The following is a 27,965-nucleotide window of genomic DNA, read 5'->3' as shown; positions in this document are numbered from 1 at the left end:
AGTAAGTCAGACAGAGAAGAAGAAATATTGTACAACATCCCTTGTTTGTGGAATCTAAAAAGAAATGATACAAATGAACTTAAAAATCTAAAAGCTTCACAGACTTAGAGAATGAACCTATGGTTGCTGGGGTAAAGGATGGGGGAAGGGATAGGGAGTTTGGGATGGACGTGTACACACTATGTTTAAACGGATAATAATTTAAATGGATATATACTATATTTAAAATAGATAAGCAACACTGACCTACTGCATAGCACAGGAAACTAGGCTTAATGTTATGTGGCAGCCTGGATGGGAGGGAGTTTGGGGGAGAAGGGATACATGAATGTGTATTCCTGACCTTTCGTTGTCCACCTGAAGCTATTATTGATAATTGGCTGTACTCCACTACAAAATAAAAAGTTTTGTTTTTTTTTAATAAGTTTTATATCAGCAGTTCTGTAAAGTCAACAAAGCACCTGATAACATGCTTCCACATGCTTTTGGGGTGTGGGAATTAGGATAACATTCTTAGGCAACACTTTGAAATGGTTGAAATGTAAAAATTCATTGCATCTATAACACTTCACAAATTCATTGTCATTTTAGAAATGTCTTTCCTAAATTTATTTTAAAGCCAACAATACATAATCAATTTTCAGGTGAGTTCACACTGAAGTAAGAGTTATCTCTTTGTCTCGATGTGTCTTTCTTTCTTCCTTCACTTTCTTTCCCTTCTGCATAATCTAATTCAACTTTCCTTTTCACCTAGTTCTTTGTGCAAAGAATCAGTATATTATTTCCTTCCACGTTAATGAAGTTCAGTATGTAGTTCAATCTTAAAATATCTTAAAGTCTAGACAAGTACTTCTGTTTGGCTTCTTTCACCCTGTGCTGTGTTTGATGCAGGATAGATCCTGCTTGTAGAGGGATTACATCAACAGCTCAAAGCAACCATTTTTTTCATCAAGAATAGATTTCAACTGACCTTCACCATTGTTTTTTAGAACATAAGGAGATTATTAATTACAAATCTTATCATAGGAGTGCCTTAGTAGAACCAATATTTTCCACTATTAATGTCTTTTAAATTTAAATCCTGTAACAAGTTCAAGATGTCAGTATCAGAATAGTCATTCCCTTTGTCCATGAAATAGATCATTACAATAGGCCCAAGTTTGGCCTGCTACTGAGAGGACCAGAGATAAAATATGAGACAAGTACTGTTGACTATTTAATTCAGTAATTCTACCACATTTTTTTACATATAATACCCCAGCACTGTAGTTTTCAAGAAACGACTATTTTAATCTGTGGACAATTAAGAAATAGATTTTATATGTAGTTTTAAGAGATCTTCAGAATCTTTGCATTCAAGTTTATTTCTAATCATTCTTCTGAGAGAAAAAAACAATTAAAACTGGAATACTATTAAGGAGACTCACAAGTAATTAAGAGTATGTGTCATCTGGTATATCGAAACTATTATGAATTAATTTTCCAATTATAGTATTTCTATAAAATAAAATTTTGGAGAAGTTTATTTTAAAATTCTTCATTTCAGAAATTCCTTGTGAACAGAATTTTATTCCTATAGAATATCTAAAAGGAAAAAGTTTATGTTTTGCAATCTTTTTGATAATGACATTAAATACAAGTGTTATTAGTAACATGATGTTTAATGATTAGTAGGATTTCTTAATAGAATAAAAAGTGTTAAACTGGAACCAGCAGCAGCCATGTTGCTTTTGATATGAAATAAATAGATTCTTACATGAAATAAATAGATTCTTAAATAAATAAAATCTATTTATTTCATATCAAAAGCAACATGGTTAAAACCTGATCATGTACCCAGTGTGATTTTTACATCTGTTTTATTCCTTTTGATTGTTCATACACATCAGAATTTAAACAATTGTGAATTCTTAGGTATCATTTTCGGAGACAGCAATGGCACCCCACTCCAGTACGCTTGCCTGGAAAATCCCATGGAGGCAGGAGCCTGGTAGGCTGCAGTCCATGGGGTCACTAAGAGTTGGACATGACTGAGCAACTTCACTTTCACTCTTCACTTTCATGCATTGGAGAAGGAAAGGGCAACCCACCCCAGTGTTCTTGCCTGGAGAATCCCAAGGATGGGGGAGCCTGGTGGGCTGCTGTCTCTGGGGTTGCACAGAGTTGGACATGAGTGAAGCGACTTAGCAGCAGCAGCAGGTATCATTTTGTATTTGAATTTCATTTAAATGATGTCATATAATTTGACCCAATTGGTTATATTAACTGGGTTTCTGACCATTTAATTTTGGCTAACTACATATCATAGGCAAGACTCACTTTATTTCCCCCGCACCCCAAAAATGATTATTTCTACCTTACAATAGATAATTTATTAGATATTTTTAGAAAGATAACTTTCAAAAAATTATCATCTACCAGAACATTGCTTGGTATCATTATAAAAAATACTGCCTTGTATAACTCTGAGTCTTCATTAGAGGCTGGAAAAAGTCCAACTCTAAGAGTTTCTTCTCTCTAGAGGAAAAGCTGATGATGAAGCTTGGGAATAATGCACACTTGCAGTCAAAAAAGGTGGTGAGCCTAGTGTTTAAATATTTAACTCTGGAACCAGACAGTCTGGGTTCTAACATAACTTAAATAAGTCACTTCAATTCAGTTCAGTTGCTCAGTCGTGTCCGACTCTTTGCGACCCCTTGAATTGCAGCACGCCAGGCCTCCCTGTCCATCACCAACTCCTGGAGTTCACTCAGATTCACGTCCATTGAGTCAGTGATGCCATCCAGCCATCTCATCCTCTGTCGTCCCCTTCTCCTCCTGCCCCCAATCCTTCCCAGCATCAGAGTCTTTTCCAATGAGTCAACTCTTTGCACAAGGTGGCCAAAGTACTGGAGTTTCAGCTTTAGCATCATTCCTTCCAAAGAAATCCTAGGGCTGATCTCCTTTAGAATGGACTGATTGGATCTCCTTGCAGTCCAAGAGACTCTCAAGAGTCTTCTCTAACACCACAGTTCAAAAGCATCAATTCTTCAGCGCTCAGCTTTCTTCACAGTCCAACTCTCACATCCATACAAGACCACTGGAAAAACCATAGCTTTGACTAGATGGACCGTTGTCAGCAAAAGAATGTCTCTGCTTTTTAATATATGGTCTAGGCTGATCAGAGCTTTTCTTCAAAGGAGCAAGTCTCCTAATTTCATGGCTGAGTCACCATCTGCAGTGATTTCAGAGTCCAAGAAAATAAAGTCTTTCATGGTTTCCATTGTTTCCCCATATATTTGCCTTGAAGTGATGGGACCAGATGCCCTGATCTTCATTTTTTGAATGTTGAGTTTTCAGCCAACTTTTTCACTCTCCTTTCATCAAGAGGCTCTTCACTCCTCTTCAGTTTCTGCCATAAGGGTGGTATCATCTACGTATCTGAGGTTACTGATATTTCTCCCGGAAATTTTGATTCCAGCTTGTGCTTCATCCAGTGCAGAATTTCACATGATGTACTCTTCATAGAAGTTAAATAAGTAGGGTGACATTATACAGCCTTGACGTACTCCTTTCCCAATTTGGAACCAGTCTGTTGCTCTATGTCCGGTTCTAACTATTGCTTCCTGACCTGCATACAGATTTCTCAAGAGGCAGGTAAGGTGGTCTGGTATTCCTATTTCTTGGAAAATTGTCCACAGTTTGTTGTGATCCACACAGTCAAAGGCTTTGGTGTAGTCAATAAAGCAGAAGTATATGTTTTTCTGAAGTTCTCTTGCCTTTTCAATGATCAAAAGGGTGTTGGCAATTTGATCTCTGGTTCCTCTGCCTTTTCTAAATCCAGCTTGAACATCTGGAAGTTCATGGTTCACGTGCTATTGAAGCCTGGCTTGGAGAATTTTGAGCAATTGTGTGGTAGTCTGAACATTCTTTGGCTTTGCCCTTCTTTGGGATTGGAATGAAAACTGACCTTTCCAGCCCCATGGCCACTGCCAAGCTTTCCAAATATGCTGGCATACTGAGTGAAGCAATTTTTTTTTAATTTATTTTTTTATTGAAGGATAATTGCTTTACAGAATTTTGTTGTTTTCTATCAAACCTCAAACCGAATCAGCCATAAATATACATATATCCCCTCTCTTTTGAACCTCCCTCCCATTTCCCTCCCCATCTCAACACTCCAGGTTGATACAGAGCCCCTGTTTGAGTTTCTTGACCATACAGCAAATTCCCATTGGGTGTCTATTTTAAATATGACAATGTAAGTTTCCATATTACTCTTTCCATACATCTCACCCTCTCCTTCCATTTTCCCATGTCCACAAGTCTATTCTCTATGTCAATTTCTCCACTGCTGCCCTGCAGGTAAATTTTTCAGTACCACTTTTCTATATTCTGTGTATATGCATTAGAATACGATTTTTTTTTAATTTTATTTTATTTTTAAACTTTACATAATTGTATTAGTTTTGCCAAATATATTTATCTTTCTCTTTCTGACTTCATTGAGTGCAGCGTTTTAACAGCATCATCTTTTAGGATGTGAAATACCTCAACTGGAATTCCATCACCCCCACTAGTTTTGTACATCCTGATACTTTCTAAGGTCTGCTTGACTTCACATTCTATGAGTCTGGCTCTAGGTGAATGACTACAGCATCGTAGCTATCTGGGTCATAAAGATGCTTTTTGTATAGTTCTTCTGTGTATTCCTGCTACCTCTTCTTAATACCTTCTGCTTCTGTTACATCCATAGCATTTCTGTCCTTTATTGTGTCTTTGCATGAATTTTACTCTTGGTATCTCTGATTTTCTTGAAGAGATCTCTAGTCTTTTCCATTCTATTGTTTTCCTCTATTTCTTTGCATTAATCACTAAGGAGGGCTTTCTTTTTCTTTTCTTTTCTTTTTTAACTTTACAATATTGTATTGGTTTTGCCATATATCAAAATGAATCCACCTCAGGTATACATGTGTTCCCCATTCTGAACCCTCCTCCCTCCTCCCTCCTCCCTCCCCATACCATCCCTCTGGGTCGTCCCAGTGCACCAGCCCCAAGCATCCAGTATCGTGCATCGAACCTGGACTGGCGACTCGTTTCATATATGATATTACACATGTTTCAATGCCATTCTTCCAAATCTTCCCACCCTCTCCCTCTCCCACAGAGTCCAAAAGACTGTTCTATACATCAGTGTCTCTTTTGCTGTCTCGTATACAGGGTTATTGTTACCATCTTTCTAAATTCCATATATATGCATTAGTATACTGTATTGGTGTTTTTCTTTCTGGCTTACTTCACTCTGTATAGTAGGCTCCAGTTTTATCCACCTCATTAGAACTGACTCAAATGCATTCTTTTTAATGGCTGAGTAATACTCCATTGTGTATATGTACCACAGCTTTCTTACCCATTCATCTGCTGATGAACATCTAGGTTGCTTCTATGTCCTGGCTATTATAAACAGTGCTGCGATGAGCATTGGGGTACATGTGTCTCTTTCAATTCTGGTTTCCTCGGTGTGTATGCCCAGCAGTGGGATTGCTGGGTCATAAGGCAGTTCTATTTCCAGTTTTTTAAGGAATCTCCACACTGTTCTCCATAGTGGCTGTACTAGTTTGCATTCCTACCAACAGTGTAAGAGGGTTCCCTTTTCTCCACACCCTCTCCAGCATTTATTGCTTGTAGACTTTTGGATAACAGCCATTCTGACTGGGATGAAATGGTACCCCATTGTGGTTTTGATTTGCATTTCTCTGATAATGAGTGATGTTGAGCATCTTTTCATGTGTTTGTTAGCCATCTGTATGTCTTCGTTGGAGAAATGTCTATTTAGTTCTTTGGCCCATTTTTTTGATTGGGTCATTTAATTTTCTGGCATTGAGCTGTAGGAGTTGCTTGTATATTTTTGAGATTAGTTGTTTGTCAGTTGCTTCATTTGCTATTATTTTCTCCCATTCTGAAGGCTGTCTTTTCACCTTGCTTATAGTTTCCTTTGTTGTGCAGAAGCTTTTAAGTTTAATTAGGTCCCATTTGTTTATTTTTGCTTTTATTTCCAATATTCTGGGAGGTGGGTCATAGAGGATCCTGCTGTGATGTATGTCAGAGAGTGTTTTGCCTATGTTCTCTTCTAGGAGTTTTATAGTTTCTGGTCTTAGGTTTAGATCTTTAATCCATTTTGAGTTTATTTTATTATCTTTCCTGGCTATTCTTTGGAACTCTGCATTCAAATGGATGTATCTTTCCTTTTCTTTTTTGCTTTTTCAGTTCTCTTTTCTCAGCTATTTGTAAGGCCTCCTCAGACAACCATTTTGCCTTTTTGGATTTGTTTTTCTTGGGATGGTCTTGATCACTACTTCCTGTATAATGTCATGAACCTCCATCCATAGTTCTTCAGGCAGTCTGTCTATCGATCTAACCCCTTGAATCTATTTGTCACATCCACTGTATAATCGTAAGTGATTTGATTTAGGTCATACCTGAATGGTCTCATGTTTTTCCCTACTTTCTTAAATTTAAGTCTGAATTTGGCAATAAGCAGTTCATGATCTGAGCCACAGTCAGCTCTTGGTCTTGTTTTTGCTGACTGGATAGAGCTTCTCCATCTTTGGCTGCAAAGAAAATAATCAATCTAATTTCGGTATTGACCATCTGGTGATGTCCATGTTTAGAGCCTTCTCTTGTGTTGTTGGAAGAGGGTGTTTTCCATGACCAGTGCATTCTTTTGGCAAAACTGTGTTAGCCTTTGTCCTGCTTCATTTTGTATTGCAAGGGAAAATTTGCCTGTTACTCCAGGTATCTCTTGACTTTCTACTTTGGCATTCCAGTCCCCTATCATACAAAGGACATCTTTTGGAGTGTTAGTTCTAGAAGATCTTGTAGGTCTTTAAAGAACCATTTTACTTCAGCTTCTTCAGCATTAGTGTTTGGGTCATCGGCTTGGATTACTGTGATATTGAATGGTTTCCCTTGGAAAGGATCAGAGATCATTCTGTCATTTTTAAGATTGCACCCTGCCTTTCAGACTCTTTTGTTGACTATGTGGGATTCTTGCCCACAGTAGTAGATATAATGGTCATCTGAATTAAATTCGCCCATTACAGTCCATTTTAGTTCACTGATTCCTAAAATGTCGATGTTCACTCTTTCCATCTCCTGTTTGACCATTTCCAATTCACCTTGATTCATTCCAGGTCCCTATACAATTTAGCTCTTTACAGCATCGGAATTTACTTCCATCATCAGTTACATCCACAACTGGACATTCTTTTTGCTTTGGCTCTGTGTCTTCATTCTTTCTGGAGTTATTTCTCCATTCTTCTCCAGTAGCATATTGGGCACCAATCAACCTGGGGAGTCATATCTTTTTGTCTTTTCATGCTGTTCATGGGGTTCTCAAGGCAAGAATATTGAAGTGGCTTGCCATTCCTTTCTCCAGTGGATCATGTGTTTTTGTTTTTTTTTTTTTTCCTTTTTCTTTCTTGTCAGAGCTCTCCACCATGATCTGTCCATCTTAGGTGGCCCTACATGGCATGGCTCATACTTTCATTGAATTAATAAGACTGTGGTCCATATGATCAGTTTGATTAGTTTTCTGTGATTATGGTTTTTATTCTGTTCACTCTCTGATGGATAAGGGTAAGAGGTTTATGGAAGCTTCCTGATGGGAGAGACTGACTGAGAGACTAAGTCACTTTAGTTATGTCCAACTCTTTGTGACCCTATGGGCTGTAGCTCACCAGACTCTTCCATCCACGGGATTCTCCAGGCAAGAATACTGGAGTGGGTTGCCATGCACTCCTTCAGGTGATCTTCCTGCCCACAGATTGAACCCATGTCTCTTATGTCTCCTGCATTGGCAAGTGGATTCTTTACACCAGCACTACCTGGTGTCAATATCGTTTTTAATTCTAGGACACCCTCGATACATTCTCATACCTTAGAGTCTTTGCTTGGATGTCCTCTTCCCTTAAATTAGAATTTAATAACCAAATATTCCAAATATTCTTGTTGTTGTTCAGTCGCCCATTCGTGTCCAACTCTGTGACCACATGGACCACAACATGCCAGCCCTCCCTGTCCCTCACCATCTCCTGGAGTTTGGCCAAGTTCATGCTCATTGCACTGGTGACACCATCGAGCCATCTCATCCTGTGATGCCCTCTTGTCCTTCTGCCCTTGGTCTTTCCCAGCATCAGAAACTTTTCCAATGAGTCATCTGTTCATATCAAATGACCAAAATACTGGAGCTTCAGCTTCAGCATCAGTCCTTCCAGTGAATATTCAGGGTTGATCTCCCTTAAGATTGACTGGTTTGATCTTGCTGTCCAAGGGACTTTCAGGAGTCTTCTTGAGACCCTCCCAAATAGAGCCTTTGGAGAAAATTTCTTCTTGTGTTACATAATATTGATTTGTTACTGAGTGCAGATATTACTTCTAATTTTAAAAATAGAGTTTTTAAAGTCTGTTAAGTTTTGTAAAATTTTGCCTAACTTTTTGCTTTACTGTACATAGAACACATTTGTTGAGAAAGTGTCAGTGTGAATTTTGAGAATAAATAGGAGTGTTTGGGGCTTAATTTTAGTATAATGGTTAACTATTTACTGTCTGTTCTTGCTATGGTAATGTAATAGCATATAACAACTTCATGTCGTGAGATAATAACATGTTGGTAATTTTATGTTTTTCTAAATCTCTTTGAAATACACATTTGCTTTTTAAAAATACTAATGGACAATAAAAAGGAAAACAAAAGCAGTCAGCTAATGCCTTAGGCATAGGTCTTTGAAATCAAATAAAAAGGAAAAAATGGTAAAAATAATACATCTAAAAGATATTGTTGAAATTGTTTTGAAGCCATTATTTTCACTTGAATAGTTGAGTGGCATCTTATGTTCATCTTCTGAAAATAAAGCAAAAATTTGTAAAGAAATATCACTCTGAAAATACTTTAAAATCTCCATAAATGTGTAAAATCTCCATACACACATGCATAAACTGTATATATGTGTGTATGTGTGTGTATGTATACCTTAAAAGCCTTTAGGGTGATTGCTGTTGTTCAGTCACTAAGTCATGTCTGACTCTGCTCCTCCATGGAATACAGCATGATAGGCTTCCCTGTCCTTCACTCTCTCCCAGAGTTTGTTCAAGCTCACATCCATTGTGTTGGTGATGCCATAAAACCCTTTCATTCTCTCTCACTCCCTTCTCCTCCTGCCCTCAGTCTTTCCCAGTATCAGGGTCTTTTCTATTGAGTTGGCTGTTCACATCAATTGACAAGGTATTGGAGCTTCAGCATCAGTCCTCCCAATGAATTTTCATGTTTACATAATTATAAGATAAATACGTAAATGTGAAGCATTTACTAAAATACATATGGAAATATTTTAAAGTATTTTAATTTATAAGTGATTAATATATGGGAAGCAAATAATTTGAAAGACAGATCTATATGCATAAAAAACAAAATTCAGTGAATCACATTACTGGGTTTGATATCTAGTTCTAGCACCATGTTTTTTGACTTTGAGGAAATGGCTTAAATGGTCTGTAGCTCAGCTAAATGCCTCCTCTTGGCATGAATTCACTCAGCTTCATTCCTTATCAGCAAAATGCATATGAAAGCCACAAAGGTTTATTGTTCTATGCTCACCAGAAGGGCAAAAATTACAAAGATAGAGGGTGTGTTGAGGGTGTGGAAAAACTTACAACTTGCTGATGGGAATATCAACTGATAGAGTCCTTTAGGAAAAATGTCTAATGATCCCTATTACACCCAAACATAATCATACATTATGTCCTGATATTCCACTCCTCAGTATGTAGTTATCGGAAATGAGGGCATGTGCTTACTGAAACCTCATAATATGGTGTTCATAGCAGCACTCTGTGCATTACCACCAAACCACAATCTACCTAGATGCCCACTGGCAGGCACCAGGTAAATAAAATGTGGCATAGTCAAAGAACTGAGTGAAAATGAAAGTGTTTGTCATGTCAGACACTTTGTAATCCCTTTGACTGTGGCCCACCATGGGATTTCTGTCCATGGGATTTCCCAGGTAGGAATATTGGAGTGGGTTGCCATTTCCTTCTCCAGGGAATCTTCCCGACCCAGAGATCCAACCCAGGTCTCCTGCATTGCAGGCAGATTTTTTTTTACCATCTGAGCCACCAGGGAAACCCAAAAGATTGAATATCATACAGCTAAAAGAGTTGATAATCTATAGTCGCACCCAATGGTGTGGTTGAATGATCCAAACATTGTTTTTAGTGGAAGACTCCAAGCATGAAAAGATGAATATCTTATTACCAGATGTATATACAGTATTAATATAAAACCAGGCGGGGTGAAAAGAGAGCCTTCAGAATGGGAGAAAATAATAGCAAATGAAGCAACTGACAAACAACTAATCTCAAAAATATATAAGCAACTCCTACAGCTCAATTCCAGAAAAATAAATGACCCAATCAAAAAATGGGCCAAAGAACTAAATAGACATTTCTCCAACGAAGACATACAGATGGCTAACAAACACATGAAAAGATGCTCAACATCACCCATTATCAGAGAAATGCAAATCAAAACCTCTATGAGGTACCATTTCACGCCAGTCAGAATGGCTGCGATCCAAAACTCTACAAGCAATAAATGATGGAGAGGGTATGGAGAAAAGGGAACCTTCTTACACTGTTGGTGGGAATGCAACTAGTACAGCCACTACGGAGAACAGTGTGGAGATTCCTTAAAAAACTGGAAATAGAACTGCCTTATGACCCAGCCATCCCACTGCTGGGCATACACACTGAGGAAACCAGAATTGAAAGAGACATGTGTACCCCAATGTTCATCGCAGCACTGTTTATAATAGCCAGAACATGGAAGCAACCTAGATGTCCATCAGCAGATGAATGGGTAAGAAAGCTGTGGTACATATACACAATGGAGTATTACTCAGCCATTAAAAAGAATGCATTTGAATCAATTCTAATGAGGTGGATGAAACTGGAGCCTATTCTACAGAGTGAAGTAAGCCAGAAAGAAAAACACCAATACAGTATACTAACACATACATATGGAATTTAGAAAGATGGTAACAATAACCCTGTATACGAGATAGCAAAAGAGACACTGATGTATAGAACAGTCTTTTGGACTCTGTGGGAGAGGGAGAGGGTGGGATGATTTGGGAGAATGGCATTGAAACATGTGTAATATCATATATGAAACGAGTCGCCAGTCCAGGTTCGATGCATGATACTGGATGCTTGGGGCTGGTGCACTGGGACGACCCAGAGGGATGATATGGGGAGGGAGGAGGGAGGAGGGTTCAGGATGGGGAACACATGTATACCTGAGGCAGATTCATTTTGATATATGGCAAAACCAATACAATATTGTAAAGTTAAAAAATTAAATTAAATTAAATTAAAAACAAACAAACAAACAAATAAAAAAACAGGCAAATTTGTCCCGTGTGCACAGAAATCAGGAAAGGGTACAGTGGGGCAGGATTGAGGGTTGACTAAGGTGTTGAATGGGAGGATGGTGTGGAGGGGGTTAGTGGGGTGCTGGGGTTTTCCTGAGAAGCTGTTTTTCACCTGGTGCTTTTAGCATGTGTTTCTTCACTTTCTCTATATTCAGCAAACCATTTGCTTAGGTCTTTTTATGTATATTTCAGTACAAAGTTTAAAAAATTCAGCATTTCAATTTCTTGAATTTTGAATTATTAAACTCTTTTGTACCTAAAGAGAGTGAGCCTGTTGCTTTACACACATTTATAACAAATCCTTAAAAGATTAATTTCTTGAACTGCAGGAAAAGCAGGCCTCCAAATCAGCCAGCACTTGCATTCTTGGCAAAGTCTATTCCTGTTGTCTGGGTCTTGATTGTGAAAGCATTGCCTGAACTCGAGTTCTGTAAATGAATTTGAAAGAGCTTCTATTTATTTATTTTTTAATCTCCTGAGGTTACAGATGGTAGATCTGAATAGGTCTGATTAATCGGAGGGTTTATGAAATACAGAGAGTATTACCAGTTATGCACATTCCAAGAACCTGAACATTTCCAGAGAACTGCCTGGGTTTATAAAAACAAATCAAGGGCAGGTCACAGCATTCACTTTCAGTGGGAGTGCAGGTTCAAACTCTGGCATTGCTGGGACTCCTGTCTGAGATTTTTCTTTTGCTTTGCAGAGTTTCTGATAGGCGGGGCATCTAGCAATCCCTTTAATTCCCAAGCTGTGTTTCGACTTCCTTTTGGAGCAAGTGGTTTCCTGCACTTTTCACAGTTTTTACAGAGGAGAACCTGACACAGTGGTGAGCACTGTCAATGCTAGATGTGCCCTGAAGGGTCTCCAAAATGAGATTTCCAGCAAAAATCGTGTGGCTTGTGTTGTGGACCATTTGTGTCGCAGAAGGTAAGAGTTTTGCTTTTTATTTTTTTCCTGTATTGCAAAACATTTGCTAACATCCTTTTTATGGCAGTAAGAAAAACTTGGTCTAGAAGATGTGATTTCATTACTGTTCTGTGGCCTCCTGTGTGAGACACTTTTGACATTGTGAATAATGTCAAAAAATATAAGCAGCTTATTTGAATGGCATATCTGAATATTCATCATAATTTTATTTAATATAAAATTTTAGAAAATGTTTTAATAATTATTTTAAAAAACTGTAACATGTCGTAATTGCAATTATCATAGAATGCACCTTATCTTTTTTTTTTTTTTTTTTTTTTGCTTAGAATTTTCACCTTATGTGAAAGTATTAAGAAGTATGTGAACATATACAGAACAAGAAAATAAATTAGAAAATAAAAGCCTTCATATTACAATGATTGGACTTATTTCAGATACAGGTGTTAAATCTTTCTAAAGAAAAATTTACTTATCATTTACAATTGATACTGTGATGGCCTTAAAAGTCTTAGAGTCAAACACCACTTGCATCATTAGAATGAAAATATATAAATTTGAAAAAAAAATTGCATGTGCAACCTTCGTAAAAGTTGCTTAATAGGGTTTTTTTCCCCTCAAAAGTTGTATATAAAATATTCTAGAAGAATAGCCTTTAGGAGTAATACATCTGCATGGAGGGTTTTTTTCTTTATATCAATAAGAAAATTTCTGGATAATTAAACTCTATTACTTTTTCCTCATAGATGAAAAAATTTCTTTGTGGAGGAAATTTGGTTTTCTAGTTCATTTTAGGTAACCAATTATGGGATAGATATATGACTGACATTTTTTAAAGTTATCATTCATGAATTCCCAGCATTTTTCACTAAGTCAACAAATTTTGATCAAATGCTTATTTCAAGTCAACCTCTAGGCAATGAGGAATATTAGCAAATAAACAAAACCCCTATTCTTGAGTATGGTTCAATCTAGAAAATAAAGGCAGTTGTTTTTTTTTTAAGTTATATCCTTTAGTAATTTTTTCAGATTTTCTCAAATGTGTTTAAGACTTTTTAAAAGATAAAGTCTTTTCTTGTTATACATGCTAATATGTGATTGCTTGATTTTTAGCTTATAAACCTTATATTTAGCCACTTTTTAAACCAGGTATACAATCATTTCCCCATCCATAAAAATATTGCAATAATAACTAATATTACAACAAAATATACAAAGAGATGATTACATTGGCAAAGAGTTCTGGAACAATGTAATGTTATCAATACCAAGCATCTTTTTCTTTACACAAGTATTTCTGTCTTTTCTTTAATAAGAATACTTTTAGTGCTTCCCGATTGACATCCTGTTTGCTGAGGTTTTCTGTCTACTACATTTGTCAAGCTAGGGAAGATTTGTTTTGTTTCTAGCTCATGTTTAAAGCTAAGGATTGATGCTAAATTTAATTAAACTGTTTCAGTGATAACAAAGTGGAACTTGAATTATTATTAAAATTGTTTGCTACAAAGAATAAATGATAAAAACTAAGTAACAGTGATTTAAATTCCTTGCTCTCTAATTTATTTCAGCCTACTCATTTCATTTGTATTTTATGTTTCATCGACCGTATGTTTGAATGGACATCAGTTTCCACTAATGAACTGAGCATTAGCATTACAATTAGCAATACCCATTACAGTGAGAATGGCTATCAACCTGGTCACATTCTAGATAAAGTACAGCTTTAGTATTTAAAGTAATGTTTAGATTAGCCTCATGGTTTTCACAAAAAACACCCCTAATGCACAAGTTAGTAGAGAAAAATTACATGAGTTTTCAGTGGATATGGGGACTTCCCTCATAGCTCAGTTGGTAAAGAATCTGCCTACAATGCAGGAGACCCCAGTTCAATTCCTAGGTCAGGAAGATCCCTGGAGAAGGGATAGGCTACCCACTCCAGTATTCTGGTCTGGATAAATCCATGGGGTCACAAAGAGTCGGACATGACTGAGTGAGTTTCACTTTTTCAATGGGTAAAGAATTGCTCTTTTACTGCTTGTTCACCAAATATTTCTGAAACTGTTAGTTCAAATGTCAATCAATTTCATCAGTTTAACATACCTAACAGAAATTTTATTAAAGAGTGGCCTTAGTCATTTAAAAATATACACATATACCTCAACATCTGCCTCTTTTTTTGTCTTCTGTGTAGAAATAACTACAGAATACAAATTGAGAGGTTGAGAAATACTGAATTGAATACTGAATGCTAAGTTGAGACATTGAGAAAAGACAGTTGTGTCTGCCATCACAACGGGCTTCACTCAACTAGATATAGCATTTCAGCATTTCCTACATGGTCTTTGTCTTTTTGGGTGTGAACATTCCTTAACAATACTAATCACTACTAAAAAGGAATAGTAACCAACAGGAAGAATTTATAAGCTCAACTCTCCATTAGTTTTTCCTTTATACTGGAGACCAAGTAGTACCTTTTAAATGCAGTAGGTTATCTGCATTTTCATCCTTAGTTGAACAAGAACATGAGTTGCTTCAGGGGGAATTATCCCAGGCTACTAAGAATCTGGTCAGATTTACAGAGTTTAGAATGACAGTTCCTCAGTTACAAGACATTGTTTCTGCCTTCTGGAATATCTTGTGACCAATTTTTCAAGAAGACCTTTTAAGATCCAAAAAGTGTATATGCTTTGAAATTAACCATGGCCCCCAAATTCCAGGATGATTAAAGTAAATAAATCAAAACATAGCTGAAGCATATCCAAGGCATGATGGCTATGTTGCTTGGCAAGACATGTGTTTTCTAATTCTGGAGGTTAAAAGGGTAAAAACATCCTTTCAGGACCTGAAATATGTTACATATCAGAGAGATTCTATTCCAACACAGAGAGGAGAACTTATTTGTTTAATATATTTTACTGTTTCAAGTACAAGGTGGTTTTGAATCAGAGTTAAATCTAATGTAAAAAATTTGATACTGTGATCATAAAAATTAATTATAAATTCATAAAAAATACTTTTTAATGCAAAAATATCTGACATAAGAATTAATTATAAATTAATAATAATTGTTCTTTTACAAGGATAGATGTGAATGTCACATATAGTTATCTAATCTATAAAACTAAACTCTGTGTTTCAATTCTAGTGTGATAAGTAAGAATCCATCCTCTCCAGAAAAATCGCACATTTTCAGATCTAGTAGTGTGAGCGTTTACCTAAATGGTGTGACTTAAAGAAGAGCAATAGAAAAGTTTTCTTCAATATCTTCTGTTCTCTTAAAATGTATATATTAATAATACCATAAATTCAACCAGTCTGAAATTTATGTGGAAGGCCATATGTGAGTAAGAGTTGGGGTAGTTAAATTTAGTCATCATGATTTACTGTGAATTACATGTTGATAAGTTTTCTGCAACAGGTTTTAGTGGGCAAAGGGTAGCAACAAATGAAGGTAAGAACAGAATAAGCAATTTGGAAGATGAAGTGTTCCCAGGAAGGAAGATCTGATGGAGGAAGTGCTCTCTGGGTGCTTTGACAAAGGGTGGAACAAAGCCCCCAGGGCGGCCAGGAGAGGGAAAGCCTTGCTGATTTTAAGTTTAGGTCCAGCCTGGGAATGCACATTCTACTCTTTTGCCTGCATGTAATTTTAAACTAGGGGCTTCCCAAGTGGCGCTAGTTGTAAAGAACCCGCTTGCCATTGCAGGAGACAAGAAATGCGCATTAAATCCCTCGGTTGGAAAGATCCCCTGGAGGAGGGCACAGCAACCCACTCCAGTATTCTTGCCTGGAGAATTCCATTGACAGAAGAGTCTGGAGGTCTATAGCCAATAGGGTCACACAGAGTTGGACACAACTGAACTGACTTAGCATGCAATTTTAAACTAAAACTAAATTATTTAAGTATTGCTAAAATTATTCTTAGCTCGAAGTATGTTTTCAAATACAAGTGGAAGCACAGATAAGGAGGCATTCTTTATCTGGGGGCCTTTATGGCTAGGGCTTGAGCCTCAGTCTGAGTTGACCCATTTTTATTCCCTCAGTCTGTGACGGTCCTTCGCTTTTGGCCATGTTTCCTTCTTCTCAGCTCACCTCCTCCCCCTTCGCACCCCACACACCATCCCCCACCTGCCTGCCCTGAGATTCTGCCAAGCAACCTGTCCTGTGGTCACTTAACTAATGTGCCCTTTACCCATTTCTTAACATCTTGAACCAGTCTCAGGACATAGTGCTTAAAAGGGACATGATGTCACTGAAAAAATAGTGTTGCATTTTAGCTTAAGACTAAAAGGAAACATTATAAAAATGGTTCAGAGAAAGTAAAGTAATGGAACAGGAAAAAAATCCCAAGAATAATACCAAGTAAAAAGATTTGACAGAGTACTTTTATTTGTTTTGACATTTTGACTGAGAGAGCCAAGTTTCCCCTAAACCTTGTTAACCAGAAATTTAATAGATAGAAAAGTGATTATAGAAATGTTCCTTCAAAGGTTTTCTGAAGTTTTCTGAACTAAATTAAAGTGATTCTAAACTTCAAAAAGTATAAAATAAATTCAAATATAGGACCCATAAACAAAATGTAGAATGGAATTTTACAGATGCTAAATTTTTTGGGTTCATGCAACAGAGCACTAAAGATTTGCACCCTTGTCTTATCTTTTACTTTTGCTCCCATCTACGATGCCTTTTCTCCAGGTTATCCATTCAGTTCAGTGCAGTTCAGTTGTGTCCGACTCTTTGTGACCCCATGGACTGCAGCACACCAGGCTTCCCTGTCCATCACCAACTCAGCATGATCTTGCTGAAACTCTTGCCCATCGAGTCAGTGATGCCATCCAACCATCTCTACTCTGTCATTCCCTTCTCCTCCTGCCTTCAGTCTTTCCCAGCATCAGGGTCTTTTCCAAGGAGTCAGTTCTTCACATCAGGTGGCCAAGGTATTGGAGCTTCAGCTACAACATCAGTCCTTCCAATGAATATTCAGGATTGATTTCCTTTAGGATTGACTGGTTTGACCTTGCTGTCCAAGGGACTCTCAAGAGTCTTCTCCAAAACTGCAATTCAAAAGCATTAATTCTTCAGCACTCAACTTTCTTTATGGTTCAACTCTCACATCCATACATGACTACTGGAAAAACCATAGCTTTGACTAGACGGATCTTTGTTGGCAAAGTAATGTCTATGCTTTTTAATAGGCTGTCTAGGTTTGTCTTAGCTTTTCGTTCAAGGAGCAAGTGTCTTTTAATTTCATGGCTGCAGTCACCATCTGCAGTGATTTTGAAGCCCAAGAATGCATGTTGATGTATGGCAAAACCAATACAATATTGTAAAGTAAAAAAAAAAAATAATAATATAATTAAAAATAAAATAATAACAACTAAAAATAAATTGCAAAACAGTAAAAAAAAAAAATAGAAAGAAAGAAAATAAAGTCTGTCATTTTTTCCATTTTTCCCCCCATCTATTTCCCATAAAGTGATGGAATCAGATGCCATGATCTTCAGTTTTTGAATGTTGAGTTTGAAGCCAGCTTTTTAACTCTCTTCTTTCACTTTCATCAAGAGGCTCTTTAATTCCTCTTCACTTTCTGCCTTAATGGTGGTGATAGCTGCATATCTGAGGTTATTGATATTTCTTCCTGAAATATGGATTCCAGCTTGTGCTTCATCCAGTCTGACATTTTACCAGTTATCCATATTCTACAGATAAAATGGAAAGTCTCTGGGATGGCTTTGCATTCATTCATTCATTCTTTTGTTCATTCAATAATTTTTTTTTTTGAGTGATTGCTAAATACCAGGCACTATGACACTAAACACTTTCCAAGCACCTCCTATTTGGGAGGAAAAAAAGCAATGATTATTATATATCACTAATATGTTTATTTTATCATATATTTTGATGGAGATAAATGAAAACACTATAGGATCACTTAGAGAAGGCAAGATACTCAGACCGGAATGAAAGGATGGAGTAGGGTGGGGTTGAGGAATTGGTTTGTAAGAAGTGCAATGAAGAGAGGGAAATATATCAGAGTTGTGATGACATCATGAGTAGGTTCTGACAGTTGAATGGGAGTTAACCAGGTGAGGGTTGACAAGGAGGATATTGATTTTAAGAAGATTCAAATGTGTACTCAAAGGACTAAAAGTAGCCCTGTAAAGCCAGAGGAATCCAATCACTTTCCATATTTCTAATTCTTTAATCAATTGAACTTGTCCAAATAATATGGGTAAAATTGAGTATCATGTGTGCTGTTTTTCTCCCCTTTCTTTTTTCATATGTATCCCCACGATTGTTGTGATAGTCCTTATTCTCTGGGAAGTTACATTTTGATAGGAGGACAGATGAAATTCTAGTAAACATAAACATAACTCTGAATCATGAATTACGTTGTGAAGAAAACGAAGCAGGGGCTGAGGGAACATGACACAGAAGGGGTAGTGGGGTGTCCAGTGGGTCTTGGAGCCTAGAGATAAGTGGATCCCTTGGAGGGAGCAACATAGGAATAGAGCCTGAAAGATGAGACAGCTAGTCACTAAGTGCCTGAGGTTAAAGAGACTGAGGAGTGAAACAACATGTGCAAAAGGCCTAAGGGGGAAAAATTCATTTGAGATGTTCAACTAAATCTAAACAATCAAACTATGGTGGCTTTGGCATTGTGAATAAACGATGGAGGTGATAAGATGAAATCAGAGAATGACAAGAGCCAAATACAGATTCTAAAGCCAAGAGCAGGACACATACAAGGATAAGGAGAAGTCAGGGGAATTTTAATCCCAGAAGCGACATGACCAGATTTGCAAAAATCACTTGTGGCTCTGATGCTAATGTGAGAGGGGAGCTTGGGGACTAGTTAGCAGGTTGAGTTATCATCAAGCTGACAGATGATGCTAATCAGAACTAACATTTTAGAGGTAGCAGTGGAAAGATGAAAAAACAGTGTGGTTGATGGTAATATCTTTTTCTCATGGAGACAAGAGATGCCATTTAAAGTTCTTGGACATGTCTGTTTTTTCAGTTAGCATAATGTCTTCAAGATTTAGCCATGTTGTTGCATGTATCAAAGTCTCCTTCGTTTATAAGGCTGAGTAATATTCCATTATATATCTGCTATATCCATTTGTCTATTGATGGACACTGGGATGTTTCCATTGTTTGGCTCTTGTGCTCCTTTGAGTATTGGTATGCAGGTATCTCTTCGGGTCCCTGCTTTCATTTCTTTTGGTTCCATACCTAGGAGTTGAGTTGCACACTTTGTGTGCTAAGTTAATTCAGTTGTGTCCAGCTGTTTGTGACCCAATGGACTGTAGCCCTCTAGGCTCCTCTGTCCATGGGATTTTCCAAGCAAGAAGACTGGAGGGGGTTGCCATGCCCTTATTCAGAAGATCTTCTTGACCCAGGAATCGAACTCCTGCTGCTTACGTCTCCCGTATTGGCTCCCTGCATTGGGTTCTTCACAGTAGCGCCACCTGGGAATTGCTGAATCACATGTTAACACTGTTTAACTTCTTGGGGAACTGCTAAACTGTTTTCCACAACGGCTGTACCATAGTGGTTAAGTATAAAATATAAAATTTATTCTTTCAGAGTCCTGAACTCATTCAAGTAAATGATTCATCTACTAAAAAAAAAAAAAAAAAGTTCATGGAAAAAGCACCAGAGGCTTTAGTATCATGTGAAGTATAATCAGTATGAGAACTCTTTTTATAGTAAATATGTCTACATAGAGTAAATATTGTGAGAAGCTAGTAGGAAGATTTTATGAAAGTGATGTATTCTTGTCTTTCATGTCTGGTTGTTCAAAGCAAGTAACAGGGAGATAAATATACTTTATGTAACTGCATTGCTTTAATAAAAATCATTTAAATTGAATAATGGATAAGAGAATTTTACTTTTTCCTTGCATGAGCATAAGGAAAGGATAGGAACTAAATTCGTCAGAATGTTAGTATATTAGTGAAAATTGGTGCTCCACTCGTGATGCTGCCATCTACATTTGGAATTCGGCAGATTGATTTTTCCGGTCACCTAAATGCCATGAAGTGGATCTGAATTTAGAAAGTGGACTTATCCTGTACTTAAACACAAAATTTCCATGTTATTAAAAAAAAGATCTTTAATTTGAAAAAGTGAAACCAAAAGCTCGGGCTTCTTGGGGAGAGGGAGGGGGCGCTGGCAGGTAGAGGTACAGGCAGTTTGTATTGTTTTATGGTGGGGTGTTTGCACCATCTAGTGGAGAGAAAGTATGTTTACTTAAATTTTAGAAAACAAAACTAATGTGGACTCACAAAAGTTCCCTAACAGATGTGCCACACATTTGCAAAAACGTCAAGGAAAAACTAGGGCACTTGAAAGCCCACATAAGTGTTATATATTACGGAAAAATGAATTTCCATGTGAACTTTCTGTTCCATGAAATGTAGAAAGTTTTCAAAATGGGATCCAGCTCAGTAGATTATTTTTTCCCCTTGTCTTTATGAAAAGAAATTCTAGAATAGAATGTTAGACCATTATTATAAAACCAACTAAGAAACGAAGTTTAGCAATGAACATAATACCAACAAATAAATATGGTGAGAAGCATTTTTGACTTTGCCATTTTTAAGTAATGTGTTGAGCATATACTAATGAAATCATCCTAATATTGAGAGTGCTGCTGCTGCTGCTAAGTCGCTTCAGTCGTGACCGACTCTGTGTGACCCCAGAGACGGCAGCCCACTAGGTTCCCCTGTCCCTGGGATTCTCCAGGCAAGAACACTGGAGTGGGTTGCCATTTCCTTCTCCAATGCATGAAAGTGAAAAGTGAAAGTGAAGTCACTCAGGTTGTCTACTTGAAAGTTACACAGTCTTGTCCGACTCCTAGCGACCCCATGGACTGCAGTCTACCAGGCTCCTCCATCCAAGGGATTTTCCATGCAAAAGTACTGGAGTGGGGTGCCATTGCCTTCTCCAAAAATCGAGAGTAGTTATATCTAAATTAAGTAAAAAGAAGTTTTGAAAAGATTATCAATTATAATAAGTAGACATTAGCTTCATTATTAATTGTATCTATTCCTCTCTTTATATGTCATATTGTTAATGAATTACTTTTTTCAGAAAATAAGAATCATATGGTATAGGCAGATTTTATTACATAATACCTTTATTGTGAAGTATATGAGTGAATAAAATATGTGTGCTGTATTAAAAATAATTCTAACTGCCCATGGAAACAAATAGAGCTTTCTGAGCGTCCCCAACATACCCTTGGGTTTCTTTTGGATTAATACCCTTTCCTTTCTTCCAGAAGAAAACGTTATTTTAATATTTATGGTAATTATATTTTTGCTCTTCCTTCCTAGTTTTTAAAGGTTTATGTACACATCCCTCTTATATATGCTTGTTCTTGAATATTATGTAGATGAAATAATTTTGTAACACTTGATGTCTTCTTACTTCATGTGATTGCTATCATTTGTTTCTGTACCATTTTGTGGCATTGGTGTGATATTGAAATGCAGAAATATACACAAATTTCAATCCATTCAATAGTTGACAGACGTTGAAGTTATTTCCATTTTTAATTATGAAAAAACACATACGACTATAAAATATTACCATACATGAAAATCTAGTTTAGTGTATTCCTAGGAATAAAATAGCTCTTCAGTTCAGTTCAGTCTCTCAATCATGTCCGACTCTTTGCGACCCCATGGGCTGCAGCACACCAGGCTTCCCCGTCCATTACCAACTCATGGAGATGACTCAAACTCATGTCCATCGAGTCAATGATGCCATCCAACTATCTCATCCTCTGTCATCCCCTTATCCTCCTTCCTTCGATCTTTCCCAGCATCAGATCAGACCAGATCAGTCCCTCAGTCGTGTCCAACTCTTTGTGACCCCATGAATCGCAGCACGCCAGGCCTCCCTGTCCATCACCAACGCCCAGAGTTCACTCAGACTCACGTCCATCGAGTCAGTGATGACATTCAGCCATCTCATCCTCTGCCGTCCCCTTCTCCTCTTGCCCCCAAATCCCTCCCAGCATCAGAGTCTTTTCCAATGAGTCAACTCTTCGCATGAGGTGGCCAAAGTACTAGAGTTTCAGCTTTGGCATCATTCCTTCCAAAGAAATCCCAGGGCTGATCTCCTTCAGAATGGACTGGTTGGATCTCCTTGCAGTCCAAGGGACTCTCAAGAGTCTTCTCCAACACCACAGTTCAAAAGCATCAATTCTTCAGCGCTCAGCCTTCTTCACAGTCCAACTCTCACATCTGTACATGACCACAGGAAAAACCATAGGCTTGACTAGACAAACCTTTGTTGGCAAAGTAATGTCTCTGCTTTTGAATATGCTATCTAGGTTGGTCATAACTTTCCTTCCAAGGGGTAAGCGTCTTTTAATTTCATGGCTGCAGTCACCATCTGTAGTGATTTTGGAGCCCAGAAAAATAAAGTCTGACACTGTTTCCACTGCTTCCCCATCTATTTCCCATGAAGTGATGGGACCGGATGCCATGAACTTAGTTTTCTGAATGTTGAGCTTTAAGCCAACTTTTTCACTCTCCACTTTCACCTTCCTCAAGAGGCTTTTTAGTTCCTCTTCACTTTCTGCCATAAGGGTGGTGTCATCTGCATATCTGAGGTTGCATCAGGGTCTTTCAAATGAGTCAGTTCTTCGCATCAGGTGGCCAAAATATTGGAGCTTCAGCATCAGTCCTTCCAATGAATCAGGACTGATTGCCTTCAGGATGGACTGGTTGGATCTCCTTGCAGTCCAAGGGACTCTCAAGAGTCTTTCCAACACCACAGTTCAAAAGCATCAATTCTTCAGTGCTCAGCTTTCTTTATAGTCCAACTCTCAGATCCATACATGACTATTGGAAAACCATAGTTTTGACTAGACAGAACTTTATTGGCAAAGTAATGTCTCTGCTTTTTAATATGCTATCTAGGTTGGTCATAACTTTCCTTCCAAGGAGCAAGTGTCTTAATTTCATGGCTGCAGTCACCATCTGCAGTGATTTTGGAGCCCCCCAAAATAAAAGTCTGCCACTGTTTCCACTGTTTCCCCATCTATTTGCCATGAGGTGATGGGACTGGATGCCATGATCTTAGTTTTCTGAATGTTGAGCTTTAAGCCAACTTTTTCACTCTCCTCTTTCACTTTCATCAAGAGGCTCTTTAATTCTTCTTCACTTTCTGCCATAAGGGTGGTGTCATCTGTGTATCTGAGGTTATTGATGTTTCTCCCAGTAATCTTGATTCCAGCTGTGCTTCCTCCAGCCCAGCGTTTCTCATGATGTACGCTGCATGTAAGTTAAATAAGTAGAGTGATAATATACAGCCTTGACGTACTCTTTTTTCTGTTTGGAACCAGTCTGCTGTTCCATGTCCAGTTCTAACTGTTGCTTCCTGACCTGCATACAGATTTCTCAAGAGGCAGGTCAGGTGGTCTGGCATTCCCATTTGTTGAAGAATTTCCCACAGTTTGTTGTGATCCACACAGTCAAAGGCTTTTTGGCATAGTCAATAAAGCAGAAGTAGATGTTTTTCTGGAACTCTCTTGCTTTTTTGATGATCCAGCGGATGTTAGCCATTTGATCTCTGGTTCCTCTGCCTTTTCTAAATCCAGCTTGAACATCTGGAAGTTCATGGTTCATGTACTGTTGAACTCTAGCTTGTTGAATTTTGAGCATTACTCTACTAGCATGTGAGATGAGTCCAATTGTGCAGTAGTTTGAACATTGCCTTTCTTTGGGATTGGCATGAAAACTGACCTTTTCCGGTCCTGTGGCCACTGCTGAGTTTTTCCAAATTTGCTCGCAGACTGAGTGCAGCACTTTCACTGCACCATCTTTTAGGATTTGAAATAGCTCAACTGGAATTCCATCACCTCCACTAGCTTTCTTCATAGTGATGCTTCCTAAGGCCCACTTGACTTACATTGCAAGATGTTTGGATCTAGGTGAGTGATCAAATCATCATGGTTATCTGGGTTGTGAAAATTTTTTTTGTATAGTTCTTTGGTGTATTCTTGCCACCTCTTCTTAATATCTTCTGCTTCTGTTAGGTCCATACCATTTCTGTCCTTTATTGTGCTCACCTTTGCATGAAATGTTCCCTTGGTATCTCTGATTTTCTTGAAGAGATAGCTAGTCTTTCTCATTCTATTGTTTTCCTCTGTTTCTTTTCACTGATCACTGAGAAAGTCTTTCTTATCTCTCCTTGCTATTCTTTAGAACTCTGCATTCAAATGGGTATATGTTTCCTTTTCTCCCTTACTTTTGGCTTCTCTTCCTCTCAAAGCTATTTGTAAGGCCTCCTCAGACAGCCATTTTGCTTTTTTGCATTTCTTTTTCTTGGGGGTGGTCTTGATCCTTGTCTCCTGTACAAAGTCACCAACCTCTGTCCATAGTTCTTCAGGCACTCTGTCATATATAATCCCTTAAATCTATTTCTCACTTCCACTGTATAATTGTAAGGGATTTGATTTAGGTCATACCTGAATGGTCTCATGGTTTTTTCCTACTTTCTTCAATTTAAGTCTGAATTTGACAATAAGCAGTTCATGATTTGAGCCACAGTCAATCCCAGTCTTGTTTTTGCTGAGTGTATAGAGCTTCTCCATCTTTGGCTGCAAAGAATATAATCAATCTGATTTAGGTGTTGACCATCTGGTGATGTCCATGTGTAGAGTCTTCTCTTGTATTGTTGGAAGAGGGTGTTTGCTATGACCAGTGCATTCTCTTGGAAAAACTCTATTAGCCTTTTCCCTGCTTCATTCTGTATTCCAAGGACAAATTTGCCTGTTACTCCAGGTGTTTCTTGACCTGGTACTTTTGCATTCCAGTCCCCTATAATGAAAAGGACATCTTTTTTGGGTGTTACTTCTAGAAGGTCTTGTAGGTCTTCATTGAACCATTCAACTTCAGCCTCTTCAGCATTACTGGTCAGGGCATAGACTTGTATTACTGTGATATTGTATGGTTTGCCTTGGAAACGATCAGAGATCAGTCTGTTATTTTTGAGATTGCATCCAAGTACTGCATTTCAGAGTCTTTTATGAATTGCTATTTCCTTCTCTATGGGATCTTCCCAGATCAGGGATCAAACCCACATTTCCTGCATTAGCAGGCAGATCAGAGAAGGCAATGGCAACCCACTCCAATACTCTTGCCTGGCAAATCCCATGGACGGAGGGGCCTGGTGGGCTGCAGTCCATGGGGACGCTAGGAGTTGAACATGACTGAGCGACTTCACTTTATTTTTTTCACTTTCATGCATTGGAGAAGGAAATGGCAAGCCACTCCAGTGTTCTTGCCTGGAGAATCCCAGGGACAGGGGAGCCTAGTGGGCTGCCGTCTATGGGGTCTCACAGAGCCGGACACGATTGAAGCGACTTAGCAGCAGCAGCAGCAGGCAGATTCTTTACCTTGGAAACACCAGGGAAGCCTGCACTGTGGGTAAGCAGGTCTAAACTTCATAGGGCTGGCTGTCAGAAAGGGCGGAGCACAGGTAAGGAAGCTGAGTCTGCAGTACAGTTTCTTCTCTCTTTTGGATCAGGTTCAGTGCTGCTTTAAAAGCCATTCAAGTGATTTAATCAGGCTCACACCAGTTATCCAGGATAATCAGCTTGTTTAAAATTAAGTGTTTAGGATTATATCTAAACATGTAGCTTCTCAGCAGTACCTAGATTAGTGTTGGTTTAACTAACTGAGGATGGATGCCCAGTCACGCTGACTCCTCATCAAAGCTATCACAGCTGATTCATATCTCTTCATTCCTCTGGACATTGTTATCTTTCAAGTTATATCCTTCATTTTCTGTTCTCTTCTGTCAGTTAACACATGGTTGTCCTGTATTTTATGTATATGTATGTGTGTATGAGTATATATGTATTTTAAATTATATAAGACTACAGTTTTATTGTTTCACAGTTGGTATTCTCTTAGACTTATTTGTTTAGGTACTGTTTTTGTTTTTCTTTCATTACAAACCTTATACCTGAGATAGTTTTCCTTTTTCTAAAGTACATATTTCATTTTCCCTTAATGTGAATCTATAAAGCAAATTCTCTCACATTCTATTAATTGAAATCTTGAACCTTAAAAAAATTGTTCCTTTATGTCGAATTCTAAGTAGACAATTATTGCTTTATGCACATAGAAGTGATAAGTTAACAACTTCTGGTTTCCATTACTGTTGCTGAAAAGTCAGCTTTAAGTACTTACCATTCTGATCCTTGATCACTATAGTATATCTTTATTAGAAACAAAAAGTATATAATACCTTCTCCCTTACTCTTATGCTAACATTTAGCCATATTATTAAATATTCCCCAAAACACAATTTTCAAAAACCATAAAATATTTCCTCAGTGAATGTACCACAATATGACAATATTCACATTAACATATCTTATTTTTTCCACTATGAAAATGTTGGAATAAGCATCTTGTACATAAGAATCTTAGAAAAACTTTCATTATTGCTTTAGGATCTTTTTTCTGTTTGAAATTCTTTAATTTACATGAGCATTTTTAAGATTCTTTATCAAATTGCTTTAGTCATCTATACCTCTAATTTTATTTAATATATTTATAACATTTCTTTTTCTACAAAATCAGGTGTCATTCCCTTTACATTTTTGTCATTGAAATTTGTCCAAAAACATCACTTACACTTAATTGTGATGTCTTTGATTTTAGTAATGGTTATGTTATCAGCCATTCTTAAGAAAATGTTCTATCATTCTCCTGTATTTTTCTTTTGGTTGTGTCAGTGCTTTTGTTATTGCAAGAAGTGCTTTTGTGTGACAAATACTTTTGCAGATAATTTTCCTTTGAATTTTGTATAGATTAAATCTTCATAAATAGAATTTTAATTAAAAACATTCTAATATGTGTATACTTTTTACAATTTATTTCCTGAATTCATGAGTTTCCTAATGACAGTTTTCTGAGAAAACTAGGGATTTGATTTTATTCCTTTTTATCTTCAGTGGTTTCTAATTGCTAGAGTGCCAGAGTGGGTTTCAATTTGAGATTGTCAATCACATTTACACATACACTTGACTGCTCCAGCCCCAAGGTTACTGAGGTTCAAGAGATTATATATAATAGGTGGTAGAGCAGACTGTACAAGATCTTGATGAAGATTTCAGACACCTAGATATGTCATCTCTTTGAATACATATTCAATAACTTCCTTACTAGAGTGACAACACTTTGTCTCCATATCCATTGTTGTTTCTTCAAACCTTAGAATAGTGCCTAATATTTCCTGAATTTGAGAAAGAATGTGCTGTGCTGTGCTTAATCTCTCAGTTGTGTCCAACTCTGTGACCCCATGGACTGTAGCCCATTAGGCTCCTCTGTCCATGGGGACTCTCCAGATAAGACTATGGAGTGGGTTGCTATGCCCTCCTCCAGGGGATCATCCCAACCCAGGAACTGAACCCAGGTCTCCCACATTGCAGCGAATTCTTTACCGTCTGAGTCACCAGTGAAGCCCAAGAATACTGGAGTGGGTAGCCTATTCTTTCTCCAAGGGGATCTTCCCAACCCAGGAATTGAACCAGGT

The 27,965-nt window shown here is 37.7% G+C and overlaps 1 protein-coding gene across 4 annotated transcripts in view; it reads left to right on the top strand.

Annotated features, from left to right (window-relative positions):
* Positions 1-11,984: 11,984 nt before the first annotated feature.
* LOC113906361 (complement factor H) overlaps positions 11,985-27,965 on the top strand; it is a 385,541-nt gene continuing 369,560 nt past the window's right edge. For all 4 annotated transcript variants that reach the window (XM_027564388.1, XM_027564387.1, XM_027564385.1 and 1 more), the window contains exon 1: positions 11,985-12,401. In XM_027564388.1, the coding sequence (XP_027420189.1) occupies positions 12,344-12,401 (58 nt within the window). In that variant the 5' untranslated portion in view covers positions 11,985-12,343. The remainder of the gene's footprint in view (positions 12,402-27,965) is intronic.

The sequence above is a fragment of the Bos indicus x Bos taurus genome, chromosome 16 (assembly GCF_003369695.1).
Source record: "Bos indicus x Bos taurus breed Angus x Brahman F1 hybrid chromosome 16, Bos_hybrid_MaternalHap_v2.0, whole genome shotgun sequence".
Lineage (NCBI taxonomy): Eukaryota > Metazoa > Chordata > Mammalia > Artiodactyla > Bovidae > Bos > Bos indicus x Bos taurus.
This window is presented reverse-complemented; position numbering and strand designations above follow the sequence as displayed.